Source organism: Dichomitus squalens (genome assembly GCF_000275845.1).
Source record: "Dichomitus squalens LYAD-421 SS1 unplaced genomic scaffold DICSQscaffold_13, whole genome shotgun sequence".
Classification (NCBI taxonomy): Eukaryota; Fungi; Basidiomycota; class Agaricomycetes; order Polyporales; family Polyporaceae; genus Dichomitus; species Dichomitus squalens.
In genome coordinates, this window is record NW_006766895.1 from 647574 (window position 1) to 671345 (window position 23772).

General features: G+C 54.3%; 8 protein-coding genes across 8 annotated transcripts; 4 read left to right on the forward strand and 4 right to left on the reverse strand.

The window, feature by feature from the left end:
* The first annotated feature begins 204 nt into the window (after positions 1 to 204).
* On the forward strand, positions 205 to 2463 carry DICSQDRAFT_161519 (uncharacterized protein). Its single transcript, XM_007365685.1, has 6 exons — positions 205 to 762; positions 824 to 1058; positions 1111 to 1567; positions 1630 to 1827; positions 1888 to 2001; positions 2052 to 2463. The coding sequence occupies exons 2-6, from the start codon at positions 826 to 828 to the stop codon at positions 2181 to 2183; spliced, it is 1134 nt and encodes a 377-aa protein (XP_007365747.1). The 5' UTR covers positions 205 to 762; positions 824 to 825; the 3' UTR covers positions 2184 to 2463.
* Positions 2464 to 3859: 1396 nt separating this feature from the next.
* On the forward strand, positions 3860 to 4943 carry DICSQDRAFT_170068 (uncharacterized protein; the record flags this gene model as incomplete). The annotated part of the gene is made up of 7 exons (XM_007365686.1): positions 3860 to 3907; positions 3956 to 4063; positions 4123 to 4254; positions 4312 to 4329; positions 4391 to 4564; positions 4633 to 4743; positions 4803 to 4943. The coding sequence occupies 7 exons, from the start codon at positions 3860 to 3862 to the stop codon at positions 4941 to 4943; spliced, it is 732 nt and encodes a 243-aa protein (XP_007365748.1).
* Positions 4944 to 5287: 344 nt separating this feature from the next.
* Positions 5288 to 9240, reverse strand: DICSQDRAFT_180645 (composite domain of metallo-dependent hydrolase; the record flags this gene model as incomplete). Its single annotated transcript, XM_007365687.1, has 18 exons — positions 5288 to 5606; positions 5659 to 5782; positions 5842 to 6062; positions 6125 to 6386; positions 6444 to 7053; positions 7121 to 7132; positions 7209 to 7362; positions 7418 to 7536; positions 7594 to 7681; positions 7743 to 7790; positions 7842 to 8035; positions 8090 to 8108; positions 8161 to 8334; positions 8385 to 8456; positions 8510 to 8579; positions 8630 to 8653; positions 8706 to 8872; positions 8935 to 9240. The coding sequence occupies 18 exons, from the start codon at positions 9238 to 9240 to the stop codon at positions 5409 to 5411; spliced, it is 2862 nt and encodes a 953-aa protein (XP_007365749.1). The 3' UTR covers positions 5288 to 5408.
* An 877-nt stretch (positions 9241 to 10117) lies between these two features.
* On the reverse strand, positions 10118 to 12592 carry DICSQDRAFT_136539 (uncharacterized protein). The gene is made up of 6 exons (XM_007365688.1): positions 11691 to 12592; positions 11448 to 11636; positions 10959 to 11390; positions 10666 to 10905; positions 10478 to 10606; positions 10118 to 10414 (listed from the first exon to the last, which is right to left on the reverse strand). Exons 2-6 carry the CDS (start codon positions 11496 to 11498, stop codon positions 10277 to 10279), a joined length of 990 nt encoding a protein of 329 aa, XP_007365750.1. The 5' UTR covers positions 11499 to 11636; positions 11691 to 12592; the 3' UTR covers positions 10118 to 10276.
* Positions 12593 to 14434: 1842 nt separating this feature from the next.
* DICSQDRAFT_105850 (composite domain of metallo-dependent hydrolase) lies at positions 14435 to 18311 on the forward strand (the record flags this gene model as incomplete). Its single annotated transcript, XM_007365689.1, has 17 exons — positions 14435 to 14749; positions 14809 to 14972; positions 15029 to 15052; positions 15103 to 15172; positions 15236 to 15307; positions 15362 to 15531; positions 15584 to 15606; positions 15663 to 15714; positions 15764 to 15905; positions 15962 to 16009; positions 16072 to 16183; positions 16222 to 16340; positions 16403 to 16556; positions 16614 to 17277; positions 17334 to 17828; positions 17892 to 18015; positions 18076 to 18311. The coding sequence occupies 17 exons, from the start codon at positions 14435 to 14437 to the stop codon at positions 18271 to 18273; spliced, it is 2946 nt and encodes a 981-aa protein (XP_007365751.1). The 3' UTR covers positions 18274 to 18311.
* Positions 18312 to 20317: 2006 nt separating this feature from the next.
* On the forward strand, positions 20318 to 21267 carry DICSQDRAFT_170072 (uncharacterized protein; the record flags this gene model as incomplete). The annotated part of the gene is made up of 2 exons (XM_007365690.1): positions 20318 to 20500; positions 20560 to 21267. The coding sequence occupies 2 exons, from the start codon at positions 20318 to 20320 to the stop codon at positions 21265 to 21267; spliced, it is 891 nt and encodes a 296-aa protein (XP_007365752.1).
* Positions 21268 to 22332: 1065 nt separating this feature from the next.
* Positions 22333 to 23025, reverse strand: DICSQDRAFT_170073 (uncharacterized protein; the record flags this gene model as incomplete). Its single annotated transcript, XM_007365691.1, has 3 exons — positions 22333 to 22613; positions 22679 to 22722; positions 22787 to 23025. The coding sequence occupies 3 exons, from the start codon at positions 23023 to 23025 to the stop codon at positions 22333 to 22335; spliced, it is 564 nt and encodes a 187-aa protein (XP_007365753.1).
* A 263-nt stretch (positions 23026 to 23288) lies between these two features.
* DICSQDRAFT_60362 (60S ribosomal protein L7A) lies at positions 23289 to 23760 on the reverse strand (the record flags this gene model as incomplete). The annotated part of the gene is made up of 2 exons (XM_007365692.1): positions 23289 to 23421; positions 23477 to 23760. Coding segments are annotated over 2 exons (417 nt in total), but the record flags the coding sequence as incomplete, so codon positions are not given.
* Positions 23761 to 23772: the final 12 nt, after the last annotated feature.

Genomic DNA, 23772 nt, shown 5'->3' on the forward strand with positions numbered 1-23772 from the left:
TGACGCTGAGGCAGCCTCGACGCGGGTGCGCAAAATGCACCGTGTTCATGCCAATGGATGCGAAGGCGGATAAGTAGGTACATCTCCAGCCTGGAGATGCACCAGCTGGACAGACCCGGAGCGCTACGGATTTAGCCGGATACATAGGCGTCGATCCACTTTCTGGATAAGCAGAGCGCTCTAGTACGCGCAGATAGTCATCCTCTCAGACATCCAAGGAACTTAGACAGTCTTTGCCCAGCCCCGTACCGGTGCCAGTCCCCAAGCTTGAAGTAACAGACGTGCACTTGCTTCCTTTCCTCGGCTGCCCCACAGGTTATGCAGCTTGGTCCCCCCCGCTCTCTGTGGTACCTCCTGCATCTCACAAGCCCAGCAAGTGCTCTGCAGACTGTGTTCATCGGCGACGGGTTGAACTTGTCAGAGCGGCCGTGCGGGTGCAATATGACAGTACTCCATTTGGGACGTCTGGATATCCAGCGAGAAGGACTAGGTTGTACACGTTCCTCCATGCGAGTCAAGTCATCTGCACAATTCACGACCGGCCGGACTGCTACGGGGACATTACGTTCGTTCTTCTAAAGCTCCCTTGCGAGTCAACGCCAGATATCCTTCCTGCGCTCCAAGTTCGAACGCTACCAGCGCAGACTGATCATACGTCGCTGCTATCCATCCAGGGCCACACCTCCAATATCCGATCTTGAAATGGAGTATAAAGCAGGCCAGTCGCCTTCAACTACTGCCGTCAGTCCTTTCCTCTGCAAGGTGTAGTACTCGGTACTTTATCATTGGTATACCAAGCAGTTTTTCTGACGATTGGCTGCAGAAATGGAAGCGCATTGGCAGCAGTTCCTAGAATACTCACAACCTTTGGATGATGGAGGGCTTTCTGACAGGCCACTCCCCACACGCACGTCGCCGCATACGTTCGCAATGAACGTCGCTGCGCCTGAGGCTCACCACCTGGAAGATACCCACTACGACAATCCAGAATCCGGAGTTTGGACGACTACTATGAAACTCTGGGGTTCGCGGGAGTTCGACCCCATGGACGATCATGTGTATGGCCCTATTCCTGCCCTATCTACTTAGCACTGCTCATTATCACCATAGCTACACACCCCGCCTACCTACCACAGAAGGATACGCGGCCTTCAGCTTCAGCAGTGACCCTTATGTGCAATCTCCTTACATGCCGTCGATTGAGGACCGCCAATACACCATTGCTTCCACGGGCTCGATGGACTCTTATTCTGATGTGTCGATGCCGCATGCCGCATCTTCCGTTCCTGCGTACAATTCCCCGGTGGTCTCTCCAACATATGTGTCTTCTCCGGCCTCGATGTACCAAGACTTGGCCCCAATCCCCGGTGGAGACGCGCCCGAGATGCAGATGCCGGTTCACAGGGACTCGATCTCGGACAGAACCGACTCCGACCCCGAGTCTGTCGTAACTCCCTCCGATGCAATTCCTTCTGGCGCAGGCGCATTCGACGTCGTTCTGGAGGCAGAATCGCTGGTATACCGTGTAGGAGCATCCAACGATCTGGTTTGCGTATATGGTGGTCAGGTGAGTGAGAAGCGTGCCGGCATCTGCATAACACCCTCATGATCGTACATATGGAATTACAGAGGCTGCTCAGGCAACGGTCGTATACGAATAGATCATGCAAGCGGTACAGCACTGAAGACCTGGATCGCATCAAGTATGAGTTTGGCTGCAGGCTGGACAGGGCACAGCTCGGCAAGAACGGTAGTGGCATCGCGGAGTACGACTCCCAAGGATTTCCAAACAAGACCTTCGGTCAGAAGGCATCTTTCCGGCTTGAAGTACGTCATCTTTCACCTGGGGCCATTAAACTACTGCAACCTGAAATATACGTGATTCAGTTCGAAGGCTATCCGCCGTACACCTTCCAGATCAATGTAACCGGTCTTAAAACGGGTCAGCCTACAAAAGGTCGCTTCGCGCAGCTTACGGCTCGTGTGATGGAGCGCTTCATTGTGAGCATGTAATGTTATTGTCAGACTCTGATTTACCGACCAAATTGCAGAACGAATGCCCCCAGATGTGCGGACGAAGGTTCCCATACGAGCTGAAGGACCTGGTATTGCGCGAGATCGTACTGATCCCGGAAGCCAGCGTCCAGCCCTTCTTCGCTCTCTCGGAGGACGCGCAAGCATAGACGTTCCTACATCTTGCGCTATCCTTCTCCTTCAGATGTGCTTTGCGCACATCGCACACGTCCTGCCTGATGCAGACTGTAGAGCAATACCGATACGCTGCCTTCTATCGTTAGACGTACTTGAAACGACATACCGCCTACTATCACGTACCTACCTATATAATCGGCTTCACCCACGATCTAGAATAATGTCCACGACTGGGGCGTGCCTCTGGGGTGTATCTTTAGCAATGGTGTCGTCACTTGAGTGGCTATCGGTGCGGGGCCTCACAAATGCTGCCTCCTGTTTAATTAATTGGGCACGCAATCGCCTCTTGCAACCCGCCGACTGTCATAGCGTTCCGTAGACTAGTAGTGGCTAAAAGCCATGAGTCGTCGATTTGCTGGCGTTGCCGTCGGAGGCGGAGCGGCTGCGGGCGCTGTCGGGGTCTCAATATCTTGTGGTGAATGGTCTCGTCAGGGCGTTAATGCTTCCGTTCTCTGACTTTAACGTGACACTGACAGTGCCCTCATCGGTTTGCATTCAACATAGGCCGTAAGTCATCACATGCGGACGCGTATAAACGTACTAAACTCCTTTCCTCACGTAGGTAGCCAGTGCTGGTGGAAATAGTGTCCCATGCTGGATGTAGCGCAGTGGCAAGCTCGGGCTTCAGGCCACCGTAATGATTTGGTGTACTCCTCCGGGGGTTTCAGACATTGCCTCGACCTTCATCCGTCTCATCCGGGTTATCCTGTTTACTCAGAATGCTGCTGTGGTGACCTCACTTAGATATCGTCAGGGTCAGCTATGAAACTGCTCGGCTCCGGGAGACCGGAGTCGAATACTAGCAGGAGTACACCCAGATGATAATGCCGTCTCCTTTGTTGTTATTTGCAGAAATGTGCCACCTGCCGTGGTTCCTCTGGCGGTAGCATGGATGTATCTTGTACTTATTTGGGACAGCGTGTTGTAAATCTAGCGGGCATGGAGACCAGATAGCGTGGCCTCGTGCCTGTGGTTCGTGGCCATCACTCCGATCATCTCGCACTTCGACTTGCCGCGGATGTCTGCAATCGATAGGTGTGTAGTGTTTGACTCTTGTGCAGCTTTCTGGATTCTAACCATCATTTATGCCTCGATGTGCCACGCTTTGGTGTCTTCATCGTTGTCCGGCAGGTCAGATCTCCTTCGGGGCGATGCTCGGCGACATCCATGTTGTAGTGTTTGTGGACAGGCGATGCGTCCAGCATGTACGAAAGGTGCGAGCAAGCACCACAACGGTTGTTGTTGAAGGGAGACACAGTCTCGGTCCAAGCGCAAGCTCTATCTGACCGGTGCCTCCATAGCCAGCGAACGTCAATGGCAGCTCCAGGTAAATCCTGGCTCACTCCCTGTGCTCCCGCTTGGTAAGTCTGCTGATGCCTCAAGCCCAGCCCCAATTATCTTGTACCTCAAATGACCAGCACATCTGCTCCGTGGTAACGGAAGTATGATCTTGCCTCGCGTGGATGGATGGATTTCAGGCAATCCAAGGCTGAAACTCATGCTCCTCGTGCTCACTCAGAAATCCACTCCGTCAAATGTGCAGCTATAAGATGTCTGCTGCGCGGTGTGTCTTTCATTCGCTCTACTTTACAGAACTCACTTCGAGTCTCACGTCCAACACCCAAACTCAAGTCTCAACACACCCAGCATGAGCAGCAGCCTTTCAAATGCCCTGCGCGTCCCAGCCCGGATCGCTGTGAGACATTCGATGCTCATTGACGTACGAAGCTGACCAGGTCGACAGTTGCATGAAATACCCGAGAATGCCGTGGTAGTCGAGGAAGGCGGCTCGGCCTTCGTGAAGATAGGTGGCAGATGGCGCTCGCAAACGGTGCATGGTGTAGAGCTGCCTGTGCGTCCCCTTCCTCAGTCGGCGCGCATTGTCATTATTCAACCCATCTCGACTTGTAGCTTCAGCAACAATTCCGTCCCGGAGCTGTTATGCAAGTTCCCTATGACAGAGAGGCTATATACGTCTTTAGCCCTCAAGCTCAAAGCTGGTTGCTCGCAAATCCTAGACCTGACGGCTCGTTTCAATTTAGCGTAAGTTCAATCAAACCTCTGCTATATCACCATAGTAAACCCAGTGATGCTCTTCAGGGACACACGCAGATCAAGGTAAGAGTGGAAGCCTTGCAGCGTGAGTCATTAATCGCTCATGTGTACCTCGATCCGGCAGGTTGTGCCCCATCAGCTATATGCTTCTCGCAACTTCAATGGAGACCCCGAGGAAGTCCGATACAATCTTTCTCTAGGGTTGCTGGAAACGAACTGGGGTCAAGTGGCAAACGCAGATGCCGTTGCGTTCACCGGTGAGCTTACGACCAAGGCGAAAGCTACCATCCGGTATCAAGTGAGTATAGAATGGCGGGCCCATAAGCCATCAACGGAGACTGACATCCGGTCCTTGGTCTCTCATAGTTCGAGCGATGGCCCTACAACGAGGAGCAGGTGCACTTGCAGCGAGGTGGCAAGCCAATCACTCGCGGCGAGCTGGCATTCGTCATCGCTCAGCAGATGAAGAAACTGATCGTGAGTCCTCCCATGATCGCATGTATGCATCAAGCTGATTCTCCGTTGACTCGCGATAGATGGAAATGAAGGCGCGGAACCAGCCGCTGAGGTTCGACAATAGCAACAGAGAAGTCATGCTCTCAGACTTAGTTCTGATCTCAGTGAAGCGCGTGGCGGAGGGTAGCGTGCAGGCCATCCTTGGCATCCGCCAACACTAAGTCGATTCAAGCTGCCCAGGCGTTGGCGGCCGAATCCTGTTACCATTTCTTGGATCTCGTATAGCGTATACGCTCTAATGTGCTTACTGTACCATACTATTTATCGTGTATATTGACCCTCAGCGTTTCACCGTGCGGGTCCGAACAGTAATCACACAACGACTGACAGCGGCTTAAATCGTAAGTGACGAGCTTTCCTCGTCTTCCAAAGACGAAGCCGTCAAACTACTGCAGCATAGTCGTCGTCGACAGTCTGACTTCCACACAATTTGTCTCAGAACGTACACTATACTTCCCTTCTGGGAGACAACGGAGGAAGGCCCCAGTGCCAGATTGACGCATCAACTTCCCATAGAATTATGAAGGGCTTGCACGCATGCTTACAGCTCGCTCCGATACGCTGGAAGGTCGGGCCGTTGGCATACGGTCAGAGGACGAGAGCTGCCAGTGCTCTTGCCGGCGAGTTTACAGAAGGTCAACGACTCTTCTCCTGGGAGAAATTATAGCAACGACCTTGCTGAATTCCAATAGGTCTCCACCGCGCGTCACGACGAGATCCCCTCGCACGCTGTCCGCCTTCACACCCAGCAGCTTCTCGAGGTTGACCGACGCGAGCGCGAGCGCATCGGCCTTCGATAGTGCACCGTTCGACTCCAGCGCAGCCTGCACAGTGCGATGAGATGAAATCCGCTCCCGAGGGAAGCTATTCACATACCCATGCAAGATCGAAGCGGGCATTGCGGGCATCCCAGACCTCCTTGATGCCCAAGCCGACAGTGACACCGTTCTCGGCGAGCGTCAGTACAGCATTCTTCTCCGTCAGCGGTGGCCCAGCAATACTGAGAGTAATGGTGAGTCTTCGAGCTACATGGGTGTACGCAGCATGACGAGTACTCACATCCGCCGCTCCTCCCAGTCGTTGGGGAATGGCCGCGCCGGATTGAGAATAACACCAACGTTTGCAGCGCCCAGCTCCTGTGCGAGGAGATGCGCTTCCGACCCACCAATAATGGTGAGCTTCAACGATGTATGGAGCTTGGACTCGACTTCAGCCTTGAGCGTCAGGACTGAAGCAATGGTATCCGCGCTGTTTGCTTCGACAACCAACGGAACCTCTCCCTGTGCAAGACGCATCAACTCGAGCTTCCAGCACGTCAGGTAGATCGAAGCTCTCAGCATACCTGCTTAATCTTACCAAACCACTGCTTGATGTCACCGTTCGTCTCGCTCAGAAGCAAGTGGCGAAGCGCCGCGATCTGCGTACTGACACTGGGCGATCCAACAGGGTGGATTGCGACGTGCACTCCGCCGCTCTCCTGCACGAGCGCGCCCTTCTCGAGCTTGTGGCGCGCGCCAGTGGAGAACGCGGTGTTGAGTCCCGCGAGGAAGCCCCGTGTCTGGGGCGCCACAATGCCACTTGTCACACCAGCCCGATACGCCAGTCTGATTGTCTGATATCAGTACAGCAAGACCATGAGAGCCGAATGCACGAGTACATACAATGCGTCTCGGGTAGCAAATTGAAGACCGTCAGCCGCCCGGATGAGAGCGCCAGACCCGCCAACAATCTCAGGCACACCTTCCGTGAGGGCGTCGAAAACGTACCCATCTTGGGTGGACGCTTCTTGGTCGATCTCTTGCAGCCCAAGCGGCGCTCCAGCGCTGACGAGACCAGGAGCGATTGAGCCGCCCTCAAGATCGACAAACTCCGCATCCTCATCACCATTAATCGACTGCGCGCATGCACTGATCCCGGAGTCGACGCACATAAGCTGCCCATCGCGTACCACCGCGACTCCTGCGGCAAGCGCATTAGACGAATCTGCGGCAAAGGCCTCCCGCACAGTATACTCTTCCCGCAGGAAGACGCTCGAAACATTCGTGAACACCACCGTGTTCGATTTTGACCGCACAGGTTCCAGTGGGGGAAGTCCGTCGTGCTTCAGGGTCTCGTTCACCTCCTTATCGAAGTTAGGCGTCTTCGGTAACTTTTGGAAAGACGCCGGCTTAGATAGGAGATGCGGGGCCGCTAGCTGCGCAATACCGTCGATCCATACTTGCTGTGGAGTCGCCCCGAGAGCCAGTGGGTGGCTGTCCCAAAGAACAAGGTCTGAGAAGCCAAGCGGAGATAGAATTCGTGTTGAGTATGAGCGTGTGTACGATCGGTTCCAGCTTACCGGCATCATATCCTGTAGTAAGCGTTCAGAAGGCGTCAGCCGCTGTCTTCGCTTCGCAGTATGTGACGAGGAAGGAAATAGAGCTTACCTTCCTGGACGTAACCGATGCGGTGGTCCTGGCCCAATACCTTCGCGGGAGTAGTCGTGACAGCGGCGAGCGCGAGGTTGTGGGGCAGTCCGTAGTAGTGCGCTTGTTGCGCTTCGTACACGAGGTAGCGAGAGTTCAATACTGGATGATCGGACTGGACGAGCAACCCTTGAGCTATCTGTACACAAGTGCTGGAGAGTACAACCTGCCTTCATAACGACTTGCAAACCGTGGTCCGCGAGAACACGCGGCGCGAACTCTGATCCGCGATATGCCTCGCGTTTGTAGCGTGCCTGCGTCGCAAAGAGCGCCACTGCGGGAGGGTGTCCTGGACCAACAAACGATCGGTGGCTGTGAGACGTCTGATTCGCGCAATCCTTCTTACCGTACGCGGACTTGAGGACGTCTGGCACGAGGTAAGTCTCGTGGGCGTGGTGGAAGGCGGCGATCGGGAACTTGAACTCGTTGCTGATCTGGGATTTCGTGAGCCGACGATTGTCTCTTCATTATACATCATAGGCTCAGATTGCTTACCCTGACGAGGTCATCCAAGTCGACGGTCTCGTAGCAATGCGTGTGAACCTGGAGCGATCTGAGTTCTAGCTAGCGCGGGAGGATCGCCCACACGCATACCTTAACACGACCACGCAGGACATCCACGAGGGCCTCCCACTGCAGATCTTCCGGGTAGTCGCCGAGCCCTGCCCAATCGCCTCTTGTGGCCTTCGTGCAAAAATTATCTTGGGCTTCCATGATCTTCCGAGCGTGCTCGTACGCCTTGCGGAATGCCCATGCAGTGTCCATACGAGTGTTCGAATAGACTCGGTCTATTTATGGCAATATGAGCGTGGCGTGTAGAGGGATGGCAGTTGTAGACGCACCTGGATTCTCGCCACACGCATGCCTTGACTGCAATGAGCGGGGACAGTGGGTGAATAGGAAAATGGTTCACATACTTCATGTGGCGGTAGCGGAAGTAGGCATGCGGGTCGTAGACGCTGCCATTGCGTTCGTATGGATTTTCAAGGAGCTTGCCGGTGGGCGCGCGGTCAGCCGTTGAACGGAGCTTGATGAGAATAGCTTGTCCGCCAATCGCGTTAGCGGACCCCGGGAGCACAAGGGCAGTCTGGGTAGCATTTATTGAGTTCGTCTTGCAGTGATATGGCATACGCTTACCGTAAGGCCTCCGGCGATGCTCAGCTTGTACGCATCGTCACGAGTGTTCAGGCCGTCAAGGGCACGGAGCCACTGTTGCATATGCGTTAGCGCGACGAGATGACAATGGAAGCCATGAAACATACAGGCAGGACAGGGCCCTTGAATGAATTGGTGTCGTCACCGCCGCGCAGCTCAGGCACGCTATCGACACCCCTACATACCGACTATCAGTTTTATATCGGAACGGTGGCATCGTCACTGACAGGTGACTATGTAAGTCAATAATGCTGGGCACAAATGTATCAGTGAGGCCAGGAGCTTAAACAGTAAGCGACCCACCCTGGGGAGACCCATTGTCCTTGAGCGTCGACGCGGACGAGATGCGCGTACTGGTCGAGCAAGTCATCATCAACGACGCCGACCCGCTTGATGAGACCCCCGTCAAGTAGGATGTCGCCCCGAAGCACTTCTAGACCGTCGATTCTTCCCGTCCAGATCGTGGCATTCTGTTTAGCAAATGATCAGTCCCGCGCAACGGAGTAAATATGGGGGAACAGCCTTCATGTACCGTAATCAATGTAGGTCGAGTCCCAGGGACGAAACGATCGGATTGCGTCCGAGTGTTGAAGTCCTCCGGAGGACCGGGTTCCACGTCCAGGAGCTGGCATTTTTCCAGCCACTCTGCAGCGCGTAAAGGAACCTGGGTGCTCTCTCGGGACGGCCGGATGACTTCAGAGTAGAGTCGCGCGTATTGGAATGCCACCAAAGAGAAGGTGATTGCCAAAACAACCCGTAGACCGCGAGAAAGCCGGCGGCTCTTGGGCTGCGCTGGCACGTGGGTATATGTGGGGAGCTTCATATGCTCGCCTACCATATTGGCTCTATCCGTCGACGGGTAGATGGAATGGTATACGTGTAGGACGAATATGGCGATACGACGGATTGCTCTGTAAACGAGTTCATCGACTTGGCCAACAAGAATTCGGCACAGAAACCTACTTGACAACAGCGGCCAGATGAGACGCCGCTGCTGCGCTGTCTATGAGTACTGTGCGACTGATGAGCTTCTTGAGGACAGCACAGAGGCAGTTGGCAACGCGCGTCTGAGCGTCGTGGGTTGGGTTGGGAAGTATAAGTAGTCGCACGCCATTCTACACGCCGATTGCCGCTTCCCGAAACGTAACCGAGCGCTATTTAAACAAGACGTCAAATCTCATCGACTAACGAATTTGCTCAATTAGTCCGAGCGAGATCACTATGTTCGCGACGACACCAGTGTCACCCTGATCTGACCGGCACAATGCAGACATCGAGTTCTGAAGCGGCAGAGCCGTTGATCTTGACGCTCCACGCTGCCACGCTGGTCGAAACTGCCCACTGGGAGATGCCACGTGGAGGCCGCACTTCCGCCGCGCCAGGGCATTCGAATCCCCCTCGCCGTGGAATCCTCTGCAAGCCTCTTGCCACCTTGTCATCTCCTTTAGGTCCCTCTGTTGAACATCTGACGCTATTCGTCTTGCTCCACTTTCCACCGCCTCCTCAGTACTCAGTCCTCTAAGCTCTGATAGGCGCGAAGCTTGGCCTCGCTTCAACCGATCATCCTTGGCTCACCGGCTTCGGCTACCGGATGCCTGACAATGGCTTGTAAATGAAGACCTTCCGATGACACAGATCGGCTCGATCTACATGCAACGTGTTTTAGGCCAGGCAAGTCACACTGCGCAACACAAGTGCACATATGGATACATTTCGGGGTCTACGTTACTGTACTAGTGCGATAATGGGTCTTTTGCGTGAGTACAATGTGATTATGTTCTACAATAGGATATGGCTGACTTCATGGCAAGGCTCTTCCGTGATTCTCCGACGCGATACAAGGCATTCCCCGCTGCATCCTTTCCGCACTGCACTTAGCCATTACTCCGGATCCCGATGATAGGCTGGAAGCTGCCGCGCGAGATGTGCTCGATCCGCAGCAGAACCACCTTATCGAAGTCCACTTCGGAACCACGTTGCAGGAGCGGTTCTCCCTTTTTCTTCGCATGGGCCTATCCAGACGAAGGTGAGTACCCTCATGAGGTCAACCGAATGCGAGACTGTAAGACGCTCACCATGAGCTTCTTTAGTTCGAGCCCCACCGTCGCCGCCATCTCGCGGAGCGTGATGGGTTGTGCCGGACGGCCTTGCCCATCTCCATGTCGTACTCGAACTTGCATGGTGTGCCCGGGAAACTGAGGTAGCTGAAGGTACGGGTTGTAAGAATTCTGAGGCGCAGTCAAAACCCGTGTGGTATACCTACCTCGAATCGGATCGACGCTTTTACGCCAATGGACGCGTTGGTGTCGAAGGCGGGTTTTTCGCCGTCCACGAGGGGCTCAAGCGTTGCCAGCAGTACCCCGTTCTCGCCGTTGAAATAAATGGGACCTGCCGGTATGCCCTTGACGGCCTGTTTGCGCGAGTATGTGCCTTGCTCGAGGTGCTCGATAACGGAGATGGAGGGTGCGGCATTAGGTGGGACGAGAGCAGCGTCGGTGTAGACCTGTGCGAGGTGCGTCAGCGCATGATCTCGTGTTGAGGATTGACTAAGCTCACCTCAGGCTGTACGGCGCAATCGATCCCTTCGCCCAGTGTGGCGTCTTGATGGCCGCCAACATAGCCATCTCCGGGGAACGCGGAAGGATCGAACGAGCAGTACGGATGATCATCAAGCCATGCAGGCCGGCATGCAGAACCATCCTGGAGGGGCCATAAGTTTGGCGGTGTCTGCATAGAACTTACGCCTGCAGCTGCGTGCTGTGTCGCAATGTACGTTTCCTGGGGACAGGTCGGAGCCGTGATTGAAGTAGTCTGCATCCACGCAGCAAGTTCCTCCATGTCGTGCGCGCCCACGCTCCTCCCTACGTCAGGCGGTGGCGGGTCGGTTATGAGGTAGTAGGGGTATGATTGGGAATATTGCCTTTCCGCCTCCGCCTGTCTGATGATGAGAGGGGAGTATGGTGCGCGAAACTGTTGATATTGTTGCAGCTAGTGTTGTCCGGTGAGTAGCCAGTAAGACCGTGGGTGAAGACGGAAATAATTCACCATTTGCCCGATCAGCAGATACAGCGTCTGGAGGCGGACATAATCGTGCATAAAATGGATTGGATGCTCCTGTGAGTGCTTCAGTATGATGCACGCGCGACGGAAGGGTTCAAAACCAGGAGCGCACCTCGTTTATATGAGCATTTTGATAAAGCTCCCGCACGAGAGTGCCCAACGCGTCATGCGTCTGCTGAACGAGGTATGAGACACTTCTGGTATAGTGATGTTCAGTACATTACTCACGTAGTCCATTTTCAAGATTAGTCTGGACGAAAGCGCTTGGTCAGACAGCGGGTTAATGAGGGAGAGTGTGAGGGAGAGTGTACGGGAGGGCGGGATCAAAGGCGGACAGTGCGTGGTTTGTGGTTTTGTGCAGAGGGCCGGGGCGCCTTCTTGTACAGTAAGCTGTGGGCAGCGGGCAAGCGGGCTCTGCGCGGATGCAGCTCGTGACATTCGTTGTTGAGTGGAGCCAATGGGACGCGTGGCCTCTCATCCGCGGAACAGCTGCTAGTCAGCGAGAACCGATCATAGTGGCTAGGCCGAGCCGCCACAGACGGTCTGGATACGGGGCAGAGCAGGAAGCAGCGCATTCGACCTGTTGTGGTATGCATCGATAGCCAGCCCGGTGCATATCGAGGGCAGACGAATCGATGCGTGCGTGGACCCTAAGTGGGTTTCAGGAGACTCTCCTGAAGAGGGAGTGCGTTCACAGCACGGCAGGCATTGAGGCTTGGGGACATAAGGTGGGGGGGCGTACCTTGTCGGAGGATACCCGTGCCGGCCGCGCGTTGGACAGATTGTGGTCGAGCCACAGCCGCCATGACTGTACGGTACGGTACCGCCGCTGACGGAGAATGCTTGCGAGAACAACTAGTTCCGCAATTCGCGAGTTTTACTCATGGGTTCACACCCAAAGCAGTAAAGTAACGAAGAACCTGTATATCGAAAACAGCTATAGTTGTAGAGCTCCGCCATTCTCGGGTGTGCGTGTCGGTGAAAGGAGTGAGAACTTGAATCAGGCCGGCACAGGCGGCACGTCAGTCGCCCTTCCGACGAACAGCTTCTGGCTATAGCTTGACATGCGCAGCGTCTTGGACTGCAATTGCACCTGCTGTGTCCGTCGAAATGAAGATGCGCATGGTGATGGAAGAAATGGGTCGAAGGTCGTCCACAAAGAAGGACATAGAGACTGCGCCTGACGGCGGGCGGCTGCCGACGAATGCCAAGAGCACGGACCAAGTAAGGCTCCAACCATTTCATTTATTTACTGTGTATAAACGGTTGTTTTCGTTTACCTTTCAATTTATTTACCCATTTTCCCGTAAACGGTCATAAACCAGTTGTACACAGTAAATAAATGGTTGCTGGTACCACCATACCAGCAAGGCCAAAGACCAGGAGACAAGGTATCAGAGGGCCATGTAGAGGGCAGGTCAAGGTCGTTGACCGTTGGTCGACTCCTGCCTTGCTTCTGCCTGATCAATTGGCATCGACGGGGCCCGGCAGCTGACTTTCCTGTTCGGGAGCTTACCTCACCTTTCGGCGCTTATCTCACTGAGACGAAGCTTGGGAGTGAGCTTGATACTCATTGGCCTCCCAGCGACGATCATTGGTAGCAAGAAGTGTTATAAGTATACACTGATATGCAATGCTCCCAAATAGCCCTATGGAGTGTTTCTCGGAGTGATCTGCAACCTCACCTGTGGAACCATTTGTTTACCCTTTTTAAACTGTTTTCAAACGTTTATATACCCTTTCCGTATATTTTACGGTTTGGGATAAACATAAAGTAAATGGTTGGAGCCTTAGGACCAAGGCCGTGCGATCCTAGGAGAAGGGCGCGAACGTTGGTCAGTGAAGCTGACATGGGCGCGCGAACGCTTTTCACGGTCTGTAGGTGCAAATCAGGATGGGTCACGAGCGGACGTCTTTGTTGCAGTGGGAAGAGCTCGGCTGTGACTACTGTCGAGCGGAATTGGCATTAGCGTGCTCCTGGACCAGCATATCAACTCTACGAGATTGACTACACTGGGGAGTCCGTTGACAGTAATTCCCATAAGACACTAACGCTTCCTGGCCGTCCACCCTTTGAGGGTCGAGAGCATTGCGAACGAGGACCGCCCGGGAACTTCTTCGCGATTTACGAGATAACTCAGCCGTTCAGCGGTCGGTCATGGCGGCCAATCTCTGGAGAGGCTCGCTGATGAACTGCCCAAGTCTAAGAACCCTGGAGGGAGATGGCCTTGCACACGAGGGGATAAAAATGGTAAATGTAGTGTATGAAGGCACCGTATGTAGTAGTACATCGAGCGAATCCGAACGTCCGCGCCTATAGCGCATAACAGAACCTGTCCTATTGGGTTTTGAAAAACCTAGAAAACAAGTTAGGGCACGAAAATATCCCATTACTCAATGGTCCTGAGGCTTTCGATACGATTTCTTCACCGTCCTTATCCGACTTCCCAATCACTCGGAGGCCCGTCCCTTCTGTCTCCTCAAACAGACTCGTCTATTATGTCCTTAAGCCTGGAATGCATCTCGAGATATCATTAACCACACAGGATGGAGGTGGAGTTGGAGCCAGTCAAGATCGACTACCGGGCGGGTCGGATGTAGTTCACGACAAGGACGTGGGCTTGTCGTAGTCGTGGAAGCTAGACATGCGAGGCAGCTGGTAGATCGCGGTGGGAAGTATTGCGGCACAGGCAAACTGGCAAGTGATTGAGACGTACAGACGAGACGTGAACGGACTCGATTATCATTTGTGGGCCCCGGCCCGCTAGACCCGGTAGGGGCGGCGTGTGGCTTAAGTAAGAAGGGAATGCCACGTGGGCACTGCAGCCGCTGAGGGACAGCAGCGCCGGCATCGACGGCAGCTCAGGACGTCCAACATTGGCACTCACGCTCGCGCAATATATACTCACGCTCGAGCAGTCCCGGCAACGGTATCTGCTCTCTTGCGTGTACCAGGCCATGCACAGACGAGCATGAAGTCTGCCAGCTTTCTCCCGGTACCGCTGGACACTCCCGCTCGCGAGCCAGCGCGTCGCCGCGACGCCGTGTCGCGTAGGTTCCGCTTGCTCTTGTCTTTCGTCGTCCTCCTTGCGACATTCCAATGTTCGCGCGTGCTTCTGCAGGCTCACACTGATGATCACAGGCGAGCGGTGAATGTTCCTCTTGATGCAGCAGGCATACTCGAGAAGTGTAGTCTTCTCGAGACAAAACCAGGCCCTCCGCCGGACTTCTATGCGCGGACCCAGAACGACCGTTTCGTTAGCGGAACCAAGCCTACCCTTATCAAGGTCAGCCACACTCCGTACTACCTTGATGACGAAACCATGCCTCACCCGATCACTGGCAGAATGCTACCGTATGGACTGGCGAAGCGGACGGCTTCGAAGTCGTCCATGGGGATATTCTGCTAGATCGAGGGCTCATCAAACAGATCGGTGATATCAGTACCGGCTCGTACTCTGAAGATTTCGTGTACCACATTGACGCCCAAGGAAAATGGGTGTCCCCTGGGTACGAACACGGATTCAGATGCTCTCTGTCATGTGTTGATGTTAGGTCTACCGCAGGATCGTCGATCTACACAGTCACCTGTATGCTATCCTTCAAACGATCGGGAGTCTGCTACTAACATATTCCTTAGCGGAGTGTTGTCCGTTCCAGAGCTGTCAGGTGCTTCAGATGGCAACTCTCGGAAGGGACCTATTCTTCCAGTACGTTTGACTTCGACACGGCTCTTGGGTAGTGATGCGGGCTGATATTGCTCTTTTTCCCAGTGGTTGCGTGCCCTCGACGCTCTGAACACTCGCGACGAAGCCTACAGGCTGAGTATCTCTGGAGGTGTCACAGTAGGAATTATTCCCCTATCTTCTATATTGCCACGCTTATTGAGAATATCTCAGACTTCCTTGGTTCTCCCAGGATCTGCCAACGCCATCGGTGGGCAAGCTGCGGTCATCAAGCTGCGCCCAACGGCAGAACGCTCTCCTACTTCAATGCTGCTCGAGAACCCATACGAGAAGAACACAACGGTGTACGACCCTAAAGTGGCCGTTCGATTCCGACAGATGAAGTGAGTCGCTGCTCTATGTGACGCTTCCTATTTCACGCTGATGCCCCTTTAGGCATGCTTGTGGAGAGAATCCTGGTATGCATCTCTTCGGGACAGCGATTGGGTCTCTACTAATCTGTCACGACTCTTAGACAGGGTGTATTCCGGGACCCGGATGGATACAGCATGGGCGTTCCGTCAAGCGTATGTTCGATGCACCGCATTTCTCTTCTTCAATTGACGGTCCCTCTAGGTATGACAAGGCCCGCCAGATCAAGGAAGCGCAGGACGAATTCTGTACCAAAGCTACTCGCGGCGATTGGGCCGGACTCGGCGCATACCCCGAGGACCTCCAGTGGGAGGCGTTGGTTGACGTCCTTAGGGGACGTGTCAAGGTCCGCGCTCCCGTTAGCTGCTCCTGAACTCAATCTGATGTGAACTACTATGGCAGGTCCACACGCATTGTTACGAAACCGTCGACTTGGATGATCTAGTCAGAGTAAGTGCCAGAATGAAGCTTGCCTAGATACCAACCAGCTGACATCATGGTCGTGCGACTAGATCACGAACGAGTTCAAGTTCTCGATTGCCGCGTTCCACCATGCACATGAGACGTATCTCGTTCCGGACACACTGAAATCTGCCTATGGCGAGCCTACAGTCTTACCTAGCTGTCTTGTACGACGACCGCTTACCTTTGGCAATGCACAGGCCATCCGCCTGCTGCAGCCCTCTTCGCTTCACACGGCAGATACAAGCGCGAGGCGTATCGCGGTTCAGAGTTTGCGCCTCGCATACTCGCCGACAATGGCATCCAGGTCGTTCTGAAGGTCCGCCACCCGCACACGTTCCTCAATGCTCAGGATACTCACAGCCTACATGAATGTCCCAGTCGGACCATCCGGTGCTCGATTCGCGTTTCCTTCTCTGGGAGGCCCAACAAGCATACTACCACGGCCTTCCGCACAATCTCGCTCTCGCGGCCGTGACCACTACGCCAGCGACTATTATGGGCCAGAGTCACCGGATCGGCTTCCTCAAAGAAGGTGTGTACAATTCCTCTAGATTCGCCTTCGGGTCAAACATAATTGACCGCACCATAGGATACGACGCCGACGTTGTCCTGTGGGACAGCCACCCGCTCGCTCTGGGGGCAACGCCCCAGCAAGTCTGGATCGACGGTGTCCCACAGCTCGTCCACCCCGCCATCCTCTCTGCAAAGCCCAGTGCACTCCAAAGTCTCCCGAAAGTGCCGAATTTCGACAAGGAGGCCGAGGAGGTGCTTCAATACGACGGCCTGCCCCCGCTCGAGCCCAAAGCGTCGCTTGGGGAGGGGCGCACAGTCGTGTTTGCGAATGTCAGCAATGTCTTCGTTCGCTCGGCTACCGCTCCTGGTGTCCGACAACTCCCAACCGCAGTCGAGACTGGTACTGAAGGTCAGGAGGGACAACGAGTTAGCGTGATCGTCCGCGCCGGGAAAATCACTTGCATAGGCGCGCCTGACAGCGTGTGTGTCCGGGATGCGCTCTACGCGTCCTATGGCGCAGATGAGCCTGTCGACGTCTTCGATCTTGAGGGCGGGTCAATCTCGCCCGGGTTGACGACCTTCGGATCCCATCTTGGCTTAGAGGAGATCCAGGGTGAGGCATCGACTAAGGACGGGGTCGCTCCCGACGCGCTGAACCGAGGTGTGCCCAGTATTGCTGGGGGAAGTGGGGCGCTAGTGAGGGCTGTGGATGGTTTGGTTTTCGCGACGAGAAACGCATAGTATGTTCTTTTCCCACACCGTCGTGCACCGAGAAGGGGCTAACAATGCGGTCTAGCACTGCATACCGCGCAGGCGTCACCACTGGGATTGTCTCCCCTCAATCCAACGGCTTCTTCTCAGGCCTCAATACTGCTTTCTCCCTCGCGACGCCACATAAGCTTGCAGATGGGGCGATCGTACAACGGGCAGGAGCGGTGCACGTCTCAATCCACCTCGGCTCTCAGCAGAGCGTCAGCACCCAGATCGCAGCCCTCCGTCATCTGCTGCTCAACCAGACTGATGGAGACCTCGGGGAGTGGTTCGATGGGATCAGGAAAGGGAACGCGACGCTTGTCGTTGATGCTGAGAGCGCAGACGTGATTGCGACGGTGGTCGAGCTCAAGAAGGAGGTCGAGTCTGTCTTGGGCCTCGCACAGGGTAATACGCTGAAGGTGACGATCGCCGGGGGGAAGGAAGCGCATCTCCTGGCGCAGGAGCTTGGCAATGCAGGAGTGGGCGTGATACTAACGGAGCCGAGGCCGTTCCCAAAGCAATGGGAGGCGCGAAGGATGTAAGTGCGCATGGATGCTCAGCGAACAAGGGTTGCTGACGCATCAGTAACGCATGCGTGCAGCCTCCCTGGGCCGCCGCTATCGCACAAGAGTCAGATCGTAACGCTAGTGGAGCATAACGTCACTGTTGGCCTGGGCACCGTTGATGCTGACAAGGCTCGGAATATCCGCTTCGATGCAGGCTGGGTATAGATTCATTCACATCTTTGTTCTTTCGAAGATACTGACTCAGTGACGGTAATGTAGGCGGCTCTGGAGTCGGACAAGGCGATCTCGAAGGCCGAGGCTATTGCCCTCGTATCGACGAATGTTGAGAAGCTGCTGGGGATCGAGCGCGACGAGGACGAGGTTGAGCTTGTCGCAACCAGCGGAGGAGACTTACTCGAGTTCAGCAAGGTCATCGGGGTAATCTCACCGAGGCGAGGCGTTGTCGACGTCTTCTGAAACCAATAGTTTGTAGCATTACAGGATATTGAATGCGCAATTCTGTGTGCGTAACTACACATGCGCACCGTGCCTTCTCGTATCTGAGCCGCAGTGCTTCACAGGCATGCGGCTCAGACCGTCGCTGGCGGAGTCTCCGCCCTTAGCCCGGCGTATGCGACGTTGAGCGAACGGTCCACCAGACGTTGGGAACTGACGTATTCAATTGCTTCTTCTTCGACAGCAACGTCACAATTTCGGAAAATGATCTCGTGAGAAAGAGACTGGACGGTAGTGTCTTCAACGCGGCCAACCTCTTGAAGGTGGATGAGAAACCTGGATAACAGAATGGCCGTTATGCTGGGGCAGATGCCGGACTGGGTGAGCGTCAGTCATGAGGGACACAGCGGCTGGCAACGCAAGGGTTGGTGAAATAGGTCATGGAGCTGACAGATTCCGAGGAACTGAAGGGTAGTATCTGGAGTCCATATAAAGTCCTAGCACAAATACAGGGGACTTTCCGCGCCGTTTTTGCATGCTTACCGATACGAGGGTGAAAATCATATGCATGAGGTCTAGGGGGATTAGAACGCTGGTCAGGTCGAACGTAGCGTCAGGGCGCCACCATTCCATGTAATCAGCAACCGATCCGGTTCCTCACAGGAAGTACACCATTCCTTAGACATTAAATCAACACCATTTAATGATAGGTGTACACATTATGTTGATACCATCATGTAGTAGGACGCCTGAATATGAGTTGATCGAGCTGGAAGCGTTTTGACGGGCCTGGCGGAGAAGCTTCCTTTGTCCATACATGGCACGCCAGGTGACAGAGACGACGATGAGGCATGACCGAGATGTTATGATACCTAACCACGCGTAGATCAATCCAATCCGCTGCGGGCAGTCATGACCGTTAAAAACATACCACTACAGCAGACGGGTCAGTGAGTGGGTACAAGAACAAAAGTGAAAGCATACGCCTGCTGAAACTCTCGGGGCTGGATCGGGCCCGAAAAATCGACCTGACGGGATACAAGGTTGTGAAGCAGGACACTGCTCTACTAGCTATGTAGCACGAGTGATACGTACATATAGGTTGATGACCACTGTAACCATGTACAGGACGAAAACAGCCGCGGCTGTCAGACACTTTTGTACACGGCCGCTACATGTTCGTATACTGGAAACAGCTGAATAGTGCGGTGAGCGGGCGACTTCGACTTCTGGTACGGCAACTCGGAGGGACACTGACCAGCCCAGATCACCATGTCACCTTTATCAGCAACGATGTTAAGATATGTCCAAAAAGGTGAGTTACTAGAGGGCTCTATTTGAACATGTCGCATATCGAAGATTATAAAGGCGATCGGCACCTCTGCAATCCTTGCATCAGTGATGCGGCTCGAATGGCAGTTCGCTAGATGCTCACCAAATGTGGTGAGAAGAAAACCACGCTTGGAACTATCACGCTGTACAAGAGCTGTAGGTATCTGTTCAGTAGGAATAGTACAGATACGAGTGCCTTGCTTTTCCAGAACAGCTCAATCTCGCTGTCCATCGTGACAAGATGCTCGTACGTGTACAGCACTAAGGTACGGCATGATGAATTGTTATCGAAAGCGTGGGTAGAGATAGCAGCGCACAGACCTCCGCTGGCCAGCCATATGCAAGAGATGGTGATGCTAGGAATAAGGGGTCCCGGCAGTCCCCTAAGCCAAAGCTCTCGCATAGTTACACAATGCTCTTACTCAGATCATAGCCTGAGTGCCCACAAGGGGTCGATGACGAGAATGGCGAAGGTGGGACACGGCGAGGGGATGGAGGCTAGCTGGCCCGTGTTCGGACACAAAATAATGAGAGCTCGCGAAAACTGCGTGATCCTGTCACAGCTTACGTACAATGTGATGATGTACTACAGTAGACTATGAATTGAATTCATGGCAAGGCTCTTCCATAATCCTCTGACATGATGCGAGGCATTCCCCGCTGCGCCCCTTCAACACTGCACTTAGCTATTACCCCGAATCCCGATGATAGGCTAGAAGCTGCCGCGCGAGATATGCTCGATCCGCAGCAGAACCACCTTACTATGATCATGATAAGGATGAACGTATCTCGGCATGAAAACCAAATCCAAGAGCTCGAAAAGGACGTAGAGCTCACGGAAGGTTTCCTTACCGATTTTGAGCTAGCGGAAGGCCCTTGGTCCGACGATACGCCAAAGCGGAACGATATTGTGACTGTCAGTGATTCATGATTCACGTATTAATGTGGAACACATCTGATCCTTGCAGCATACAGGGAACCTTCAGCGTCATGGCGTCCTCTCTGCTAGAGACCATTGCACAGGCAACATCGGAGGGCGAATCAGTGGCGGAGTCCGTTCTTCATCTTCCAGAGCACGATGTAGAATCCTTCGCCTGGGTTTTCCTCTTCGTCGTCTACAAATCCGCCCTCGACATAGCAAACGATGGCATAAATGCCCTCAAAGAGGATTTGCAGAATGAGTTCCGAGCGCTCTTTCCTGGAATATCACCGTCTACTATCCTAGAGGGCAGGGGTAAGCTGCGGCTGCGGGGCGCTACCGAATGCATCATGCAGTACCTCCGGAACAACGTCAAGGATGAGCTTTTCGCCGATCTTCTTGAGTTCATCTTCGACCCGGTACTGATACCGCGCCTGCCGCAACGGAAGCCAGCACGTACCTCCTTCCATGACGCTTTTTTGAAGAATCGGCCCGCGTACGAGCCACCCAGACCCGAGCCCCTCGCCCACAAGATCCTCTTGGACGCATTCAATCTGTACCTTAAACTCGACGACATTTCGAAGGGCGATGATGTTTCGAAGGGCGATGATGTTTCGAAGGGCGATGATGTTTCGAAGGGCGATGATGTTTCGAAGGGCGATGATGTTTCGAAGGGCGATGATGTTTCGAAGGGCGATGATGTTTCGAAGGGCGATGATGTTTCGAAGGGCAATGAAGCTACAGAAAGTGATGCATCCGATTAGTCTCAATGTGAATATGTACTAGTACGTTCTGTTTGCGGACCAGACCTGGTCATCCCAATTGTACTTGCGACGATTAGCTATAGCATGAATGTCTTATGAGGACGAGCACTAGCGTCTGGTCTACATATTGCAAGCCCTCGGCCGTCCGACGGATAACAGTGATATAATTCGCAACGCTAACATCCATCTAGAAGAGTGAAGGGTTCAACCAGTGGGGATAGGCAGCGCCCGCTAGCCGATGTTCTGCTTATATAACGATAGCGCTCAGAGATAGTCTTCCGCTCTCATCTACCCGACCTTGATGTTCGACTCCGATGAGGCGCTCTCGAGGATCTTGGTGGTATAATGGGACTTCCAAGGGTTTGTTCCCCTCATAGGCAGGATAAACCATAGTACAGATGTGTAAGAAGTATTATATGCATTGTGAATTGTTTCGCTTGGCCGAGATGAGTATGGCTCACTCCAGTATAGGACATGAAGGCACAGCGACCACTACCACTCTGGTCGGTGGCTGAGAGGCGCTTAATCCTCTCCCCCTTCCCAGTGGGCACGGCGCTCACATTCTTTTGCGCTCTGAGCGCGTTTTGAGCCTGGGATGCTCACTCAAAAGTTGTAGGGAATGATGTGTAGAACATATTCTCTCGTGTAGATTTTTGATTCTTACAATTTCTCGAGAACTAGGCTCCAACTTGAAAATCGCCACGAGAGAACTTGTGCATTCAATGTCTAAGATACCCCTTCACCACTCTGCTCGGTCATAATGGGAGGTTTCGGGGAGAGATCTTTCTTTTACACGTTGACCGCCCTTCAGCCACCAGCATTCCATTTGGCCGTCTTGCCGTCTAATCAAGCCGTAGATTATCATGCAATTCGAGCCCCGAGGCATAAGCGAAGGCCGGGCGCTCTGACGCGCGCCTCCTCGGTTAACCCGGGCGCTGCCTATCCCCACAACCAGGCAGCCCAACCAGTAGTCATGTGCACAAACGTGGCCTTCTGTTTTGCGACGGGGTACCATCGAACACATGCAATCATACCATCTGCAGCCCGCTCGCCGTCCATGAATACTTAGATGCGTCCTTGTCTCCGCGCGATAGACCCCTGAGAACTCTGCTGCTCGCCCACACCCGCCCCCATACTCAAGAGGCCCACCACGACGCTTGCGCCATCCTGTATCCTCTTCTGCCTCTCGTACAGGACCTGCACCGCCTTGCTCGCCTCGCTCGCGAGCTCGTCGTCCGAGCGCGAGTCTGGTATCGGCGGCGCGTCGAGTGGGAGAGCCCCAACTCCCGACTGGCGAAGGTGCTCGACGAGTGCTAGCAGCGCCTGCTTCAGCGTGGCGATGTCGGCTGTACCATCCCACTCTTTAGCGACTTCATGGCTCGAACCCGCACGTCGTAAGTAGTCGACATACCTGCCGTCTGTACGGGACTCGTCCCATGATGATAGGCATGCTCGCTGCAGCAGCCCATTCGCTCGTTGACCTCATAGGATTCAGGGTAGGACAACATCGGACACTCACATGCCGGCTAGTGCACTACGTGCGAGTCCCTGGACGCGAGCAACATGCGCCTGGGCGAGCTGGATGTTCTGTTTGAACACCTCCGGCGAATTGAGGTCTGCGCCTTGCAGCCCACCGCCTTGCGCACCCAGAGACACCTGTGACGAAAACGACGGAGGCAAACCCAAGCCTCCTGAGACGTCGAAGTTCAGAGAAGGGAAGCTGGGGAGACTCGACGGATAGAACGGTTGCTGCTGCATTAGCTCTCTGTTATCGACTTAAACACGGTGGTGGAAGAGATGAGAAATGATAGTATACAGTGCACAGCTAGTCCAGACAATACGATACACAAGACGCTCACGCCAAGTACATCACGCAGACACCATGTCATCCAGACACCATGACGCATACATTGGGTCATAAGCATATGCAGTACATGCGCGATACATGAAGGAGCCGACTATCAGCCGTTTTGGGAGGGTCAATACAAGCCCAGGTCGACCACAGGGAGAACGCGAAGCACTTAGAGCTTCTGCGCGTTCGCGACAGAGAGTGTCTGGCCCGCAGCCTTGGCCCGCTTGCGGAGCATCTGTGTCGACTTCGCACCACGGATGCCTCCACCCCACTGGCGGCGTTGCTCATCGTACTTGTCAGTGCTACACGGCAACAACTCAGTACAACGCGTACACGAAAGCGAGAGATAGCGCGTACAAGTTAGCCTTGGCGGCACTGACGAGGGTGGCGAGCTCGCGCTGGTCCTCGCTCTTGACGTCCTGGAGGACGAGGACAGCAGCGGTCTTCTTGTGGACGACCGTGCCGAGGCGGGCCTTGCCCTTGACGATGACGTAGGGGACACCCATCTTGCGGCAGAGGGCGGGAAGGAAGACAACCAGCTCAATGGGGTCGACGTCGTGGGCGATGACGACAAGCGACGCCTTCTTGGCCTCAATGAGGGCGACGGCGTGATTGAGACCGTACTTCACGAACAAAGGCTTACTTCTCCGGCT